Below are 17,202 nucleotides of genomic sequence, written 5' to 3' on the forward strand. Positions count from 1 at the left end.
GGTTGGTGAGAAGCCAATGAGGACGTTAGAGCAGGAATTTGAGTTTTGGAAGCGTTGTTCTGGCCGCTCTGTAGAGGAAGAGTGATTAGGACCAAGTGGAAGGTGGAGGAGGGGAGACCAGGTGAAAGGCTTGGAGTTGGGTGGAGAGTCATTTAGGAGGTAGGATTGGATTTTTTTTTAACCTGTCACAGACTTAAGCCTCTAAACGAACAGGATTAGATAACTGAAAAGAAAGGGAGGGTGAGGCAGAAAGAAGCGTCTAGATGACCGCCGGTTTTCTGGCTTGGGTCTCTGGGCAGATGGTGGGGCCACTACTGTGTTAAGAGAGAAGAGAAAAAGTAGGTCTGGCAGGAAGATGAGTTGTCTGAGGCGCCCGTGGGGCCTCCAGAGGGAGGTGTGCAGGTGGCTGAACATAAAGGGTGTGGCGCTTAGGAGAGGCATCTGGAGCGGTCAAAACTGAAATGGCGAGGAACCCATGGGGTATTATTAACAACAGTAAGGAATTGGAGACGCCGCTCGGTTCGGGGTGTGTAGAGTGTGGCGGCAGCGAAGTTGGGGTGCTCAGGCACGTGACTGCCTGGTCCGGTAGCCCAGCGCTCAAATACCGCCAGAACCCGGCCGAGGGGAAGGGGCGACATTGGGCCCTCCGCGTCTCGCCTCTCTGCTGTCTCTCGCCGTCTTCAGCCATTGGGCAATTCCTCTGTCCGTCAAGGGCCCGCCTCCGTTTTCGAACCAATCAGAGCTGGCAGGAGGGCGCTTCCTTCTGGAGCAGGGTCCGAACTAGGGGCCACTTGAGTGAGGTGAGGCCGGGGTGACAGCAGCTGTGGCGCTGTGCGCAGGCGCGGAACTGACGGGGGCGGCGGCGGCGGCGGCGGCGCAAGCTGGTGAGAAGAGAGCGAGGGTCCGAGGTAGGGAAGGGGACGAGCGGGGAATGTAGACCCTTCCTCCTCCACCTACCCTCGCCGGCGCCTGGCCCTCCCCGGCCTGCGGCACCGGCTCAGGTGATGGGGCGGAGAGCCGAGGTGAAGTGAGGTGAGGGGGCGGGCCCGCGGCCGCGAGGGACATGCGGTGTCCAAGACCACGATCACCCCACTCGTGCGCACGCGCCGCGCGGTCCGCGGACTCGCGGAGGACCCTTGGCAGCGGACTCGGGCCCCCGCACTAGCTGCTGTGGCCCTTCGAGTACCCCTGCGAGCGCCGCATCCCGCCTGTTTTACCCGCTGGGAAGCTGCGGCTCAGAGGCACCAAGTCGCCTGGGAGCACCCAGCTGGGACACGGCGTCGCGGGAGTTGAGGGAGATCGGACTTGGTAGACTCCAGAGCCCGCACACTTGTGTATGAGGCTGTGGTCAGAGACTTGAACTTGAGACCGGTTTGTTTTCTTTTTTTTTTTTTTTTTTTTTTGAGACAGAGTCTCACTCTGTTGCCCGTGCTAGAGTGCCATGGCGTCAGCCTAGCTCACAGCAACCTCCAACTCCTGGGCTTGAGCCATCCTCCTGCCTCAGGCTCCCGAGTAGCTGGGACCACAGGCCTGCGCCACCATGCCCGGCTAATTTTTTCTATATATTTTTTAGTTGTCCAGCTAATTTCTTTGTATTTTTAGTAGAGATGGGGTCTCGCTCTTGCTCAGGCTGGTCTCAAAATCCTGACCTTGAGCGATCCTCCCACCTTGCCCTCCCAGAGTGCTAGGATTACAGGCGTGAGCCACCGCGCCCTGTTTTCTTTAGGGACTCGAAATTGTTTACGTCCTGGCTGCAGGGGGTGGCCTTGCGTGGGGCAGCTCTCCAGATCCATCAACAGACAAACTTGGGGGATGGCAGGATTCATAAACGAAATCCAAAAGCCTGTGGGAAAGGGAAACGCTCCTCTTCCCCCCAGGTCACCTGAGAAAAGCTAATTATCATGGAGCTGCTTTTTTTCCTTCTTTCTTTTTTTGGGTCCAAGGAAAAATTGTACCGGAGGTTAGTGAAGGGAGGGACTAGGAAACTTGTTTCTTTCACACCCTTGTAGAGGCAGATGGGAAGCTTTTGGAAATCAGTTTGGCAGAGTCTACACTCTTTGACCTACTGATTCCTGGTTTGGGAAATAAGAAAGATAAAACCTAAGTAGGGAGCAGGTTACTGTTTAAGGCAGTGCAGTTTGGTGTTTCATGAACAGCAAGTTAGTGGAAACAACCTCTAAACCCCCAGCAATAGGGAACAGTTAAGTAAATTGTGATTTTTTTTTTATGATGAAACATATCCATTAAATGTAATATCATAAAAAAATGCTCTTGACCGGAAAGCCAGATTCCAAATTGTGATTACAACTGTATTAAAATATGTACAGAATGACTGGAGAGATATACACCTAATGATATAAATAACTACACTTTTGGGGGGCAGAAGAGTCATTTTTCACTAAATCCTCACAAAACCTTGTGAGATTAGTACTATTCTCGTTTCGCCAATGGATAACTGGAGCTCAGACAAGTGAAGAAGTGTTTCTGATGCTAGACAGCTGGTATCACACCTAGTGCCCTCTTGGGCCTCTGAGATGCCACATTTAGCCATTATTTAAGGACTTACTGTGTGCCCGGTACAGGCAATGGAAAACTGCTCATGAGTAAGGCACAGTTCCTGAATTCATGGAGCTTATAGACTAGTAGGAAAGCGGATATTTGTAATCTGTTTTAAAAATTTGAGGCAGGGTCTCACTGTGTTGCCCAGGCTGATCTCAACCTCCTGGGCTCAAGAGATCCTCCCACCTCAGCCTCATGAGTAGCTGGGATTACAGGCATGGAACACCGTTGCCCAAAGCAGTTATTTAAATGAACATATAATCTGCTGGGGGCAGCATGAACCTGGGAGCTGTCAAGAGCTGTGCTCAGTCAAGAGAAAGAGTTTAGGAAGAAGAGGAAAAAGAGGCCTCTAGGTCAGCTGGGAGGAATGGGTGAAGCCAGCAGTGGCTCTGTAGCAGCAGAGAGTGTATAAAAACCTGTTTTCCAAATTTTCTGGAATGTATTTATGTGTTAATGGGGAGTAGGGAGACTTACTTAGTATTTTGAGTTTAGTCAACTCTTTTAGTTTACCTTAAGTCATTTTTTGAGACAGAGTCTCACTTTGTTGCCCGGGCTAGAGTGCCATGACGTCAGCCTAGCTCACAGCAACCTCAAACTCCTGGACTCAAGCAATCCTCCTGCCTCAGCCTCCCGAGTAGCTGGGACTACAGGCATGCGCCACCATGCCCGGCTAATTTTTCTATATATATTTTTAGCTGTCCATATAATTTCTTTCTATTTTTACTAGAGACAGGGTCTCACTCTTGCTCAGGCTGGTCTTAAACTCCTGAGCTCAAACAATCTGCCCACCTTGGCCTCCCAGAGTGCTAGGATTACAGGCGTGAGCCACCGCGCCCGGCCAACCTTAAGTCATTTTTGTTCAGGATATTAGCAGATTTTAAGAAGTCAGTATTTTTGGCTGGGCATGGTGGCTCACGCCTATAATCCCAGCACTCTGAGAGGCCGAGGTGGGAGGATTGCTCAAGGTCAGGAGTTCAAGACCAGCCTGAGCAACAGTGAGACACGTCTCTACTAAAAATAGAAAGAAATTAGCTGAACAACTTAAAATTCTATAGAAAAAATTAGCCAGGCATGGTGGCATGTCCCTGTAGTCCCAGCTACTCGGGAGGCTGAGGCAGAAGGATCGCTTGAGCCCAGGAGTTTGAGGTTGCTGCGAGCTAGGCTGACGCCACGGCACTCACTCTAGCCTGGGCAACAGAGTGAGACTCTGTCTCAAAAAAAAAAAAAAAAAATCAAATCAGTATTTTTAAGCAGTTAAATTTGAAACTTTCTTAAACTTTACTTTTCAGGTTTAAAAAGACCCTTTTTTCCTGAAGGAACTCATTTGCTGCTATAGTTTCAGAATGTCAAGTACTGTGACCTACTGGATCTTAAATTCTGTAAGGAACAGCGTTGCCACATTTCAAGGGGGCAGACGTTTATACTCTAGGTGTGTCTCAAATAGGAATAAATCAAAATGGAAGCTCTTTTCTCAAGTGCCACCCACCCTAAAAAACAGTTCCCCGTGTGGTACCTTTACTCTTCAGAAGGCATACAGACACACGTCCACAGAGGAAGATGATTTCCAGTTGCAACTCAGCCCCGAGCAGGTAAATGAAGTGCTTCGAGCTGGCGAGTCAGCCCACAAGATTCTTGACCTTGACAGTGGAGTCCCAAATTCAGTGTTGCGGTATGAGAGCAACCAGCTGGCTGCCAATTCCCCAGTGGAGGACCGGCGAGGTGTAGCCTCTTGCTTGCAGACCAGCGGACTGATGTTTGGCATCTTTGATGGACATGGTGGTCATGCATGTGTGCAAGCAGTGAGCGAGAGGCTCTTCTACTACGTGGCAGTGTCCCTGATGTCCCACCAGACCCTAGAGCAGATGGAGGGAGCGATGGAAAGCATGAAGCCCCTGCTGCCCATGCTGCAGTGGCTCAAGCACCCAGGAGACAGTATCTACAAGGATGTCACATCAGTACATCTTGACCACCTCCGTGTCTATTGGCAGGAACTGCTTGACCTACACGTGGAAATGGGACTGAGCATTGAGGAAGCATTAATGTACTCCTTCCAGAGACTGGACTCTGACATCTCGCTGGAAATTCAGGCCCCTCTGGAAGACGAGGTGACAAGAAACCTATCGCTTCAGGTTGCCTTCTCTGGAGCAACAGCCTGCATGGCCCATGTTGACGGAGTTCACTTGCACGTGGCAAACGCTGGTGACTGCCGGGCCATCCTCGGTGTCCAGGAGGACAATGGCATGTGGTCTTGTCTGCCCCTTACCCGTGACCACAATGCCTGGAACCAAGCCGAGCTGTCCCGGCTAAAGGGGGAGCACCCCAAGTCAGAGGAGAGGACAGTCATCATGGATGACAGGCTGCTGGGTGTCCTCATGCCCTGCAGGGCCTTCGGGGATGTCCAGCTGAAGTGGAGTAAAGAGCTGCAGCGCAGTGTCCTGCAGAGGGGCTTTGATACTGAGGCCCTCAATATTTACCAGTTCACCCCCCCACACTACTATACTCCCCCCTACCTGACTGCTGAGCCTGAGGTCACATACCACAGGCTGAGGCCCCAGGATAAGTTCCTCGTGCTGGCCTCAGATGGCCTGTGGGACATGCTGAGCAACGAGGACGTGGTGAGGCTGGTGGTAGGGCACCTGGCCGAGCTGGATCGGCACAAGCCAGACCTGGCCCAGAGACCCACCAACCTGGGGCTCATGCAGAGCCTGCTGCTGCAGAGGAAAGCCAGCAGGCTCCTCGACGCTGACCAAAATGCAGCCACACGTCTGATCAGACATGCCATCGGGAGCAACGAGTATGGGGAGATGGAGCCGGAGCGGTTGACAGCAATGCTGACATTGCCGGAGGACTTGGCAAGAATGTACAGGGATGATATCACTGTCACTGTGGTGTATTTTAACTCAGAATCAATTGATGCATATTACAAGGGAGGTTAAGAGTCTCCCATCCTATTGCCAAGGTTAATATAAATGCTCTTCTAAAATATTTTCACTTACTCCTAAACTAGCTATCCAAACCTTTCTGTTAAAAGGGCAGGCAGATGTAGCTTGCTAAACAATTAGCTAACATGGGAGTAAAAACAGCCTAGGTTTAAAGACAATAGCAGTGAGTTTTTCTCCCCATATGTTTTGATCAACTTTTAACACATACAGAGGGCAGAGCATAAAGACCATAGAATTGGCTTAGGTTTGTGTTGCCCAAGTCCTTTTACAAAGATCCTGTTAAACGTGTCAGCCTGAGCCTTCAAAGGATAAATTTAATCATGATTCTGAGAATAAAGAACATCAAGATCTTCTGAGGTCTTGCTGCAAAAAAAATCTGCAAATTTAATAATTGCCCTGAATTCACAATCACAGACTTCTAGACTATGAAGAGAGTTATTTGTTTTTGTTTAAATTTAAAGCCTAGGTTTACAAAGCATACTACAGCACACTTTTCTATGCAATAGCCTAACTTTTTTTGTGATTATACTTGCAAAAACATTTTGTAATACTGCATTCTGGTTCTCTTCTAGTTTATCTTAAAACTGAATCCTTAAACTTGCAAACAGGCCTACCGTAAGCATGCTTGGAATGACTTGTTTTGGTTTTCGGTTGAGAAGGACCTCTGCCTCTGGACCAGCTGAATTTATTAAAGCTTGTGCCGCTTTTGGTCTCCACTGAGTCCCAGTCCTGAAACGTTGATCCATTGTAGGAGGTAACTAAGCCTTAACTCCCAGTCTTTCCTGCATTAGTAAAATTTCCTCCTGAGTTTAGCCTCTGGGGGGTTATTCCTAGCATTTAACCTCTCTGCTGATACCTCTCAAACATTCTTTTGTTAATTCCTCCTAACACAATCCTTCTACCTCTGTTATGCTAAACCCCTCACCCAGTTTCTGCTGCCAAACATCTTAAAAGAATGTTCCCTCTTCAAATGGTTGCAGGAAAGGAGCAGATGCAATCACAGGTGGTAGTTGTAAGAGTTTAGGCAGGACAGGCTTATTTGGTGGATTGTGGATTTCAGATTCAGCCTCAGTCTGGAGAGGTGAAAACACGAAGGGCTTAAGAACAGTCACTCTTGCCCCTAGACTGGGTTAAGTTGCCACTGTTACTCCTCAGGAATTAGACCATATTTAGTATAGGAGTTGGGGCAAAAATAAAAATGTAAATTTCAGTGGTTTCTGTGGGCTGCAGAATCTTTGTATTTACTTGAAAATTAAACTATGTGGATCCTTTTGGAGGATGAATCTCTTCTCATGAGTTCTTGTGGCAGTCAAACAACAGGAAATGTGTCCCTAAATGGAAACAAATATAATCCCACAAAATGGACAGTTTTATTTTCCTGAGGCGGAAAACTACATTTGTTGATTCCTCTCCTCATCTTACCCCCTTATGCCATCCACTGAAAAGAAAAACAAATAACTAGGTTTCACAGCCTCGTTTTTTTTTTTTTTTTTTTTTGTCTGTGTCCCAGCTGACGTCTAGCTTGAGGATGTTTCTCTCTGCATTTTCCAGTGCAAGTGCTCAGTGATGTGATTTCATCTAAGAAATTCTCTTGTGGGTACTTAAGCTTTGGCCCTTTTATTCTGAAACTATTAGTATTCCTTCTCTTCTGAAATCCTAGATCTTTTTTTTTTTTTTTTTTGAGACAGAGTATCATCCTGTTGCCCTGGGTAGAGTGCCTTGGCATCAGCCTAGCTCACAGCAACCTCAAACTCCTGGGCTCAAGTGATCCCCCTGCCTCAGCCTCCTGGGTAGCTGGGACTACAGGCATGCGCCACCACGCCTGTCTAATTTTTCTCTATTTTTGGTAGAGACAGGGTCTCACTCTTGCTCTGGCTGGTTTCTAACTCCTGAGCTCAAACGATTCTCCTGCCCCGGCCTCCCAGAGTGCCAGGATTACAGGCTTGAGTGCCAGGCCTGATCTCTCTTAGATCTTAACTCAGAAATAAAGTGTGAATCACTCCTATCCTGCTAGCATGTTTGTTGACACATTAATAACTGAGGACTCTACTTATCTGACATTTTCTTTGTCCTTTATTCTTGATGCCAGCTAAACCCTGAAGTACCTTTGGAGCCTTTACCAGCATATAAAGTGTCTGAATCCTACTTTGGAGCCTAGCATGGGTCATAAATTTATCTGATTCAATAACTTGTGAGACAACTGAGAGAATACAGACTTCTCACCTGTGTTTCCAAGTGTATCTGTTTTTCCTCTGCCTAATAAATTTTCCTGCTTTCTAGTTGGTACATTGAGAAAGAAGAAAGGCTGATTTATTGTCTGCCTTTTTTCCACCATGAACTGTCAGTTCTTTCCATGAATGCCCCAGGCAACATTCTGGAAACCCCAGATCTTCTGGTTAAACCCCAGCATATCTGTCTCCCTGGCCACTATTCTGCTGTCATTGGCCTTCCTAAAACACATGGGCTACTGTTTCAGGACACTGGGATTTGAGAGGAGGTAAATAGTACTTGTCAGGTCTTCCAAAGCATTTCTTATTTCTTTTATACATAGATTTCAATATTGAGGCTGAAACTGTTTTTTTTTTTTTTTTTTTTTTGAGACAGAGTCTCTCTCTGTTGCCCAGGCTAGAGTGCTGTAGCATAACCCTAGCTCACAGCAACCTCAAACTCCTGGGCTCAAGCGATCCTCCTGCCTCAGCCTCCCGAGTAGCTGGGACTTCAGACACATGCCACCATGCTTGGCTAATTGTTCCTATTTTTAGTTGCCTGGCTAATTTTTTTTTCTTCTATTTTTTTAGTAGAGATGGGGTTTCACTCTTGCTCAGGCTGGTCTTGAACGCCTGACCTCAAGAGATCTGCCTCAGCCTCCCAGAGTGCTAGGATTACAGGCGTGAGCCACCACGCCCAGCCAAGACTGAAACTTTTTAAATGAACTACAGTATGAGATTGAACATTTAATATTTTGGATGTAACTTTTGAAGAAAATATGCATTGGTGCTTCAAATTGCATATTTATCATTTTAGGTAAGAAACTTTGATAGTATTGGCATAATCTAGTGTTTTTTAATATAAATGCAGCTCTGTTGATTCTGGGGATTGATCAAAATGGATAGATAAGATGGTATTCTAAATTCAAATTAATATGATAGATCAGGATACTTAGACTTAGCTTCCTGAGATGTTATTTGTAACATTAAAGCTAATTTATTTTAATGACAATGTAAAGTTTATGGTATATTAATACATAAATGTATTTTTCCCAGAAGTACATTTGGCCTAAAAAGTGTCTAGTGTTTAGCACACTGGGTAAAGTTTAGTTTAGATACAATCGAGTTGGCATCTTTTATTTATTTTCTTTTTGGCACCTTTTAAACATAAGTAAAATATAATGTAACCAAAAAAAAAAAAAGTGTCCAGAGTGAGTCTGGCTTGACTCTTTCGTACATCAGCCCCCAGTGACCTGTCTTCATTTGACAGCTTTTGGGAAGCCTTAACTTCCCAGATTAAAGTGGAATATCCTGGAACTGAGCCGTCCAACTTTCATCTGAAAGTTGTTCATTTGTTTCTGAAATGTGACTCTTTCCTGCGGCAGAAGCAGCCCTGGTGTAGCCCTGGAGCTGGGGATAAAGGCGGTGGCACAGCCTGTGACAATGCATCACCCCGTGGAAACCATGTTCGCACTGCCCTATGCCCATCTGAGCCAACTGAGGCTCTGTCCCTTACTCCTCAGGCACCTAACGCTTTAACTTGCCTCCTGGAAAATATTTGTTACCAAGCATTTACTTGTAATAATTAACCATGTTCTTTAATAATTACTGACATTTGTGTTTTAAGCTGTAATACCAGTGTTCATATTTGACACTGATTTTCTAACCATTGGAGATATTTAAGTAACACTTGTAAATAAAAGAGACAAAACGAAACTTGGTTTCTTTCAGTTTGAATACTTACTTTTTTAGTCCTTAGGATACTAGATTAGGCCAACTTTTGTTTCACCACCTTTTATTTGGCCGTGGAAGATTTTAGGATGTTCACAAGTCCACCCAAAAGAGAAGTATGCGGCTCTGCAAATTTTTGGTGGTTGCTGCCCACACAGGAAGTCCTCATTTAGTTAACCGTATGTGGGGGGACCTGAAAGGAAAAAGGAAGTGGAGGCGTTTGTTGGGAGGGTCTCCACACACTCAATACCAAGGCTTGCTGGGATTTCATATTATTTAACTGAGTTTGTAAAACCAACTTGTCAAACCAGCTTCTGTGTTAATCTTAAAGGCAAAGCCAGCTTCAGGGAAAAGGTCTAGGCAGCTCCCTAGATGGAACTGAAGACCCCCTCTATGCCACCCCCGCTAACTGTGCTGTGTCTCATTGCACCAGGAGTGACACAGCTCAGTTATGAGGGCTGTTCCAGTGGGTACTTCTTAAAATGCAAATGCAAATATTAAGTCATTGACACTTTAGTGTGTGCTGGAGTGGTTAAGCTGGGCTTGAGCACATTTTGGGGAGGGAAAGGTAGAAAGAGGAGTGTTTGGGGCCTGATAAAAATAATAGGAACTGTTACTCCCCTTTCTAACATGATGGAACTGAGGCCCAGAGGTTGAAAAACACCCATGACACAGTGGTAGGGCCGGGATTTGAACCAAATCCAACATATTGTCCCAATACTGGGCTTTCAGAAGGGGATGATAATGCATGAGAAATCTCTTTTTGCAAAATTTTGGCTCAGGGTGGGTGGGGCTGGGAAGAGAGGTTGGTGCTGAAAGGAAGCCTTTTTGTTGCTGTTGCTGAGAATAAAATAGTTCTGTTGACGCTTTTGATATTTCTTTGGCTGTTATGAGTCAAGATATATATTCTTACACATTCTGATGTCCCATCATTTTGGAACATAATAAAAATAGAGGGAACCTAGAGAGAATTGAATTTTAAAAATTGAGCTGTTTGGTTCTTTAAACTGAGGAGGGGAAATTAAACTTATAGATTAATTTTTTACCTTTCGTCTCTAGAGTTTTTGTTTCCATTTTACTTGATGCTACTAAATGCCCTTAAAGGGTTCCCCTACCTGGTGACCTTCTGAACTGTAGGTGGCCAGCCAGTGCTCCAAGCAGCTTGCTCTGGGATGGTTGAACCTCTACTGACTCCTGTGGGTCAGAGAGTCATTGTGCCATTGGCCCCCGACTTACCTGTTTACCAGCGAGCATGCCTTGGTTTGGGAAACTGTCTGGCTGGGGGGCAGCAGGTGGGGAGCGGGAAGACCAAGGTTGTAGTTCTGAGTTTCCCTTGCAAAGGAATTAGTAGGCTGAGGCATGTTACTCACCCCGCCTCCTGGAAAAGTGGTCTGTGGAGGGGGTCTCCAAAGCCGCGTCTATCTCAGATCTCAACTCTTCCTGCCCTTGCAGGATTCTGGACCGCCCTCATGTGCCCAGCTTCACTCTCCCTGCAGCAGATGGACAGAAGGAATGTCTGCCCCCAGCTGCTGCTCTGTCCACCCTGCACAGGCCTTGCGTGCCCTGGGGCTAGGCATGGGGAGCTGTCCAGTGGTGGCCCCATCCGGGTCGGGGCTGAGAGGCCCATGACACTGGCCACAGTGGGGACCAGTCCAGGGAAAGGAGCAAGTGGAGTGAAGCACAGCACCGGTCCAGTCTAGTGAGTCTGGGGACCAGGCGCCAGGGGCACTATGGAGGGAGGGATGGGAGTTGCAGGGAAGGCGAGGGGGGGAAAGGGGCTAAACAAATGTAGCTGGGTGGTGTGAACTCAAATAAAATCTTAAGGCTCCCCCCAAACCAGCTGACTGAATGGACCCCCTCTCAGCCAAGGGGATACCCTAAAACTGAGTTGCGGCCATGAAAAGGGAGGTCAGACAAGCCTTATTATGCCCCCTCCCTTCTTGGAGATAGCCTTTGTAACCCATTAATGAGCCGAAGGCTATACAAGAAAAACCTGCAGATCCTCAATTCACACAACACATATACAGCTGGTAGTTTGTCTCTGATTAACAGACTTCCTTATCTGAACTTAAAACATTCCAAGCCTTCAGACAAAGCTTCATTTTTTTAACCAATTACAAGTCAGAGTCTTTAAACCCACCTATAACCTGCAAGCCCTCCCCACCCCTTTGAGATGGCCCACCTTTTCGGGCCAAACCAGTGTATGCCTTCCATGTATTGATTTATGACTTTACCTGTAATTCCGGTCTCCCTGAAATGTACAAAAGCGAACTGTAACCCAGCCACAGCGAGTCCACCTGCTCAAGGCTTCTTGGGTGTGGCTCCAGGCCATGGTCCTCAAATCTGGCTCAGAATAAACCTTTTTAAATTATTTTACAGAGATTGGCTTCTTTTCCATTGACAGTGGGCAGGGAGGAGCCCCTCAGGTGCCCTCCACGAAGGGGAAAGTGAGCAATGTCATGCAGGATCTCAGGAAAGGCTGTGGGCGGGTCTTGCCCTTCAGGGTAGGGGTGGGGGGCAGAGCTGGAAGTCCTGCCTCAATCCCCTACTTGCCCTGTGGTGTTGTCACCAGGGCTGTTGGGCCTTTGTCCTTGTTTGGCTCCTTCCACCCCATTCCTGCAGCCTCCGGCCTGGCCCCCCGTCCTGCCTGGGGTGCACAGGCTGCTTGTGGGATGAGTGAGGAAGGATGGGAGGACGGAGGGAGGGATGGATAGATGATTAAGGGAGGAGCAGGTGAGGAGGAATAAGCTAAAGAGAAGGCGGTCAGAGAACTGGGAGAAAACCAGTGAGTGGCAGCGTGGTAGCCAAAAGCAGCGAGGACAGTTGGCGAAGTGTCTGGTGCCAGAGAGGCTGAGGGTGTGGGTGGATGGAAATAAATAATTAGCTTAGAAAAGAACACTACAGGAAAGGTGAGGGCCATTCTGTGTTCTTTTTTGGGGCTCGGGACACAGAACGGGCCTGCCCCTCAGGGTGGAGGTAAGGACGTCCCGTCTGAGGGTTGGAGGGTTGGCGGAGCTCAGATCTCTTCCTCTGAAACAAAGCAGTGCAGGGGTGGGGACAGGGAATGATGCCAACAGGCCAGCGTGCTCCTGGGCTTGTGGGAAGGCGGAGTGTCCATGGTTCACTTGGGGTCCCAGGGGCTTCGCTGGCCCTGCACTGGGCTTTGGCCCGGAGGGGTGGAGGGGGGAGCTGCACCTCTTCCAAGCTCTGCCGGGCTTGGTCACTGAAGCCTGAGGGGCTGGGGAGTTCGGGTGCGGCAGTGGGAGGCGGAGGCTGCCTCTAGATGTCGCCATCTGGCCATGCTGGCACCAGCAGCTGCCTGAGTGGGAGAAAAGCATGAGGCCTGAGGCCCATCCCCAGCCCAAGCCCGGAGTCCCAGGGACGCAGCCTGGAACACCCTCAGGGAGCCTCACGGGACTCTGGACGTCTTTAGAGCCAGGAATAAGTGTGGGGTAGGGAAAGGACCTGTCCTGTGGTCACCCAGCCCTGCCTTGTGGGGAAGGAGCCGCCAGTGTCCCAGGCTGAGCCAAAGCCAGGTGGTGGGAGAGTGGCTGCCACCCTGGCCAGTCTCCCCCGGCGCGGCTGTTCCCCTCTCCTCCCTACCCCGCTGCCTGCGGCCAGTCCCCCACTCATCCTCCTAAGGGTCATTCGCTCCTGCCCACCCCTGTCTCAGCTCCAAGAATGGTCCAAACCACCTTTGTCTTCCCCCATCCCAAGTGACAGCTGCCCTTCCAGGCAGTTCCACTCACCACACAGCAGTCGCTCTGACCACGTCACTCCTCCGCTCGGGACCCTTCCATGGCTCCCCATCCCCTTAGGATGAATACTCAGACTCCCTCCCCAGGCTGGCCTTCCCGACCTCCTCCACCTGCTCCCCGGTGTGTGGGCTCTACAGTCACATAGGGCTCCACGTCCCTAGAATGTACCTTTGACCTTGCTGTCCCCTCATCTGGAAACACCTATCACCTCACCCTCCGTCTCCACCCCGCTCACTTCTGCTACTCAGTGTGACAGTACTGAAGCGTCGCCTGCCCTGGGAAGTTCCTCACTTTCTAGGCAGGGACAGCTGCCTCCTCCAGTTCCCAAGGCCCTGGGACCTCCGTCACACCTCAGAGAGTTCCTCTGTCTGCCTGCCCTCTTGGCAGCACCAGGGACCCCTGCGACTCTCCTCTGGATCCCCAGGGATCATCCCGGCGCCCGTGTGGAGCAGGCACTCGCACATGCGTTTAAAGTGTTAGTGGGGAAAGAGTGAGAAAAGGGAAAGGTCTCCATCCCCCCCCCCCCACTAGCTGCAGTCTCCTCTTCCAAGAGCTGGGCCAGCCCCCACGCTGGTTAGCCCTGGGGTGGAGCCTGGAACCCTCTACTTTTCGCTCCTTGTTGTGGTTTTAAGGATGACCATGAATTTCTTCACACTCCTCCCATCAAGCAGTGGGGTCTAATTCCCCTCCTCTTGGATCTGGGCCGACCTTAGGGACTTGCTTATTACTAATATGATAGAGTAAGTTCTCACTTAACGTCGGTCACTGGGACTTTGAGCAGAGCGTAAAAGGAAACCAATTTTGCCATAGGCTAATTGGTATAATGAAGAGTTAAGTTCCCACAGCCTGTCTCTGGTCACAAAATCATTACACTTCTAAATAAAGACCCCAAACACTTCTACTATTAAATATTGACATACATGGGAGCTATACATACATTGAAGAAAGAGTAATAAAAATAAGTAAGAGAACGACTTACCCAGTTATTCCAGTTCAGAGTCACTGATGGCTGAAGCCTGTGGGAACCGATCCCATGGCAGGGCTCGCTCACACACACACCCACGCTCACTCCCCGTGGGACCGTGTAAACACGCCCGTGAACTGAACGTGCACAGCCCTGGGACATGGGAGGAAACCAGAGTACCCAGAGAAAGCCCACGCAGACATGGGGGGAAGAAGCACACTCCACACAGATACTGCCCCCGGCCCCGCCTCCTTTCCTGCCTTCCTGAGGACACAGGTGTCCCTGGTGTATCCAGTCTATTTCTCTTTCAAACACAAGCCACAATTGCACAATTGCTTCAACCACCCTTTTTTCTTGGGGAAGGGTAGGCGTGGCTGAACTATTTAAAGCAAACCCCAGACCTCATGTCACTTCCAGCTATCCATCAGTGAGCACCCCCGAAAGAATGGTTATTTTCTTAAATCTCTGCAATGCTGTCATTAAAGGATTTGAAACGGGGGGTCCTACTAAGCCGAAGCAAGTACAGCAGTCTTGACTGTCAGTGAATCTGGTAGCTGGTATAAGCGGCTTTGTTATACTCTTTGCTCTACTTTTGTGTATATTGGAAATTTTTTTATTAACAGCAACAAAAAAGTCTTCATTGACATTCTCCCATCGCCACCCACCCACCCTCCCCTGCTTTCAAGGATTAGAAAAATGTCTCAATCTCTTCATAATGTGAAAGACTGAGAGTGATCTGACCCTGCCCACCCTTCAAGCTCATCTCCCACCTCTTCCATGTCTGTGCCGCGGCCACCCGACCTGCTTCCAGCCAGGGAGTCTCTCCCCTTAACTGGGCCTAGCGGGGACTCAATTTATGATACTTTGTGATAATAAGCTAGATCACACGTGTGAGCATATGCTCTAGCCTGATGCTGTGTTGAGCACTTGACATGTATTATCTCATTTAATCCTCACACAACCCTATGAGCAATTATTATGAACCCATTTTACAGACAAAGAAACTGAGCCTAGAGAGGCATTAATAAAATGATGTGCCCAAGGTCACAAAACTGATAAATACAGAGCTGAGTTTCCATCCATGGTGTCTGACTCCAAAGCTTTGTCTTAGCAATCGGGCAATTCTGTTGAATATTTATTCATTTGATAAAAAGCATGTCCTCCACCTGTTCCCCAGCGGCTTGGCAGCAACTTAGAAAGGAGTGAGCTGTTGGTCCGTGAAAGCATTCTAGCAAACGCTGGGGGAACACTTGGCAAGACATGAATCGGATGGAGTGTGGAAGGTCCCACCCTGGGGCTAGGATTTCTGCCTGTGCCTGGAATGGGGGGCTGTGTGGATGCGACCTCCAGCATGGGTCAGGGGCACCCTGTGTATGGTGTTTCTGTGTCCCCGATCAGCCTGGCCCTTGGGGCTGGGTGGGTGGAAGCTCAGGGGTGTCGGCCCGGAGAAGGCCAGAGGGGCCAGCAGACCACAGCCTGCCCCACTCTCCTGTCCCTGTGGCCCTGGACTGGTCTCTGATCCCCCTCCCTGCCCTGGGCCTGGCACCTCTGGCTTGGAGAAGGGCCTAGAACTCCTGAGGCACAGAGTGAGGCCTGCCCTCCCACTCAGCGCCTATCAGAATTTATCTCAGATTGAGAGAGGGGGGAGTTCGGGGGGGAGAGAGAGAGAGAGGAAATTACAAAAGGGGATTTGAACAAAAATGGTCATGGCACTGGTGTTTGCAAGAAAGAGAAACTGGACCCCGCTGACATGTCCCATGTCCTCCTCAATGAGGGCGGGACAAAGAGGTTCTGGTGCATCCATCCTGGCAGACTTTAAAAGTGATTGAGAAAAGAAAAAGTGATGGTGGAAAATCTTTACGGTCTATTTGACAAGAAACTGCTAATTGTAAATACTGTAAATGGGGGGGCGGATCAGATCACGAGACACAATGTACAGTGTGACCCCAAGTTGAAACCCCTCCCCCAGCCCTCACGCACATGCCTCCACCAGCTCCCTCAGGACTTACCCCATTGGCCGGTGGCCGGCTGTGGGGGAGGGGCCTGTGACTATCTTGGGAAGGGGATGAGATCACCCCAAGGCTGGCTGATTTAGAACCGGGTAACTTTTTCCACCCATATGGCTCTCACAGGCTTCTGCACTGGCTCGTAAACCTTGGCGCCAGCCTCAGGGTGGCAGGGGGCCACACGCTCCCCTCCCCGGGGTGGGGACCTGGCTGGAGCTGGGTGGGGCATGGGTGCTGGGCTGAAGTTGAGACAGAGAGGCAGGATGGGTCTGGGGAGTCCCAGGGCCTAGCTGGGACCCTGCAAGAACTTTGCTCCCCGCAGGTCTGGGTGTCCTGTCACTCCTCGGGGACCTGTGTGTTTGTGGGTACAGGTATATCCTAGATGACAGGCACCTGTGAAGAGCTGAGCTGGGCCCCCCCGCCATGCCTTTAACACCTGGTATGTCTTGGGATTACACTCAGCCAGGCCTTTCTCCGAGAGGACACCTGCTGCTTCTGGCCAAAACCCTGGGGGCCGTGGCTGTGGGGTGAAGAGGTCTGGACTGGGAAAGGGATCAGGGTCCAATTCCAGCTCAGCAGATAACTGAGTTCAGTTCAACTCAGCCCCGCAAATCCCCTGGCCTCGGTGCCCATCGGGCCGCCCCAAACCTGCGCTCCAGCCATAAGGAAACTACAGTGTGTTCCAGTCCCCTGAGCTCCACCACGCCTCCGGGCCTTTGTCCAGGCAGTTGTCCCAGCCTGGCTACCCTCCCCCTCTCCAGCTGCGTTTGTCAACCCCCACCCTCAGGCTGGGTCAGGTGCCACCTGTCCCCAAGTCAGTGTGCATCATGCTAGCTTGTCCATGTTCAGCTAGGGTGAGCCTAAGGGCAGGGGCTGGGTCCAGGGAAAATTCTAGGACATGCTGGATGAGGGAAAGAGCAGGCCCCCCGGAAGGGATCATTGGTCAGGAGAGGACCAACTGTGGGTTCAGCACTGTTCTGTGCCAGGGCCTTGAGGGGGACCTAAGAGCCTCCAGCCCCTCAGAGCCCACAGCAA

The 17,202-nt window shown here is 49.7% G+C and overlaps 1 protein-coding gene across 3 annotated transcripts; it reads left to right on the forward strand.

Annotated features, from left to right (window-relative positions):
* The first annotated feature begins 874 nt into the window (after positions 1 to 874).
* On the forward strand, positions 875 to 8,419 carry PDP2 (pyruvate dehydrogenase phosphatase catalytic subunit 2). 3 transcript variants are annotated; one of them, XR_011231288.1, is made up of 3 exons: positions 875 to 908; positions 3,849 to 6,255; positions 8,300 to 8,419. XR_011231288.1 is itself a non-coding variant. In XM_069456436.1 (3 exons), the coding sequence occupies exon 2, from the start codon at positions 3,903 to 3,905 to the stop codon at positions 5,493 to 5,495; it is 1,593 nt and encodes a 530-aa protein (XP_069312537.1). In that variant the 5' UTR covers positions 875 to 908; positions 3,849 to 3,902; the 3' UTR covers positions 5,496 to 5,518; positions 6,074 to 6,608. The 3 variants fall into 3 exon arrangements, 2 of the variants coding, with proteins under 2 accessions (XP_069312537.1, XP_069312536.1); XM_069456436.1 differs by lacking the exon at positions 8,300 to 8,419 and having other exon boundaries at positions 3,849 to 5,518; positions 6,074 to 6,608; XM_069456435.1 differs by lacking the exon at positions 8,300 to 8,419 and having other exon boundaries at positions 3,849 to 6,608.
* The last annotated feature ends 8,783 nt before the right edge of the window (positions 8,420 to 17,202 follow it).

The sequence above is a fragment of the Eulemur rufifrons genome, chromosome 23 (genome assembly GCF_041146395.1).
Source record: "Eulemur rufifrons isolate Redbay chromosome 23, OSU_ERuf_1, whole genome shotgun sequence".
Lineage (NCBI taxonomy): Eukaryota > Metazoa > Chordata > Mammalia > Primates > Lemuridae > Eulemur > Eulemur rufifrons.

Excerpts from the sequence above, each read along its gene's own strand:
- PDP2 (XM_069456435.1), top strand. The coding sequence starts at position 3,903 with ATGTCAAGTACTGTGACCTACTGGATCTTAAATTCTGTAAGGAACAGC.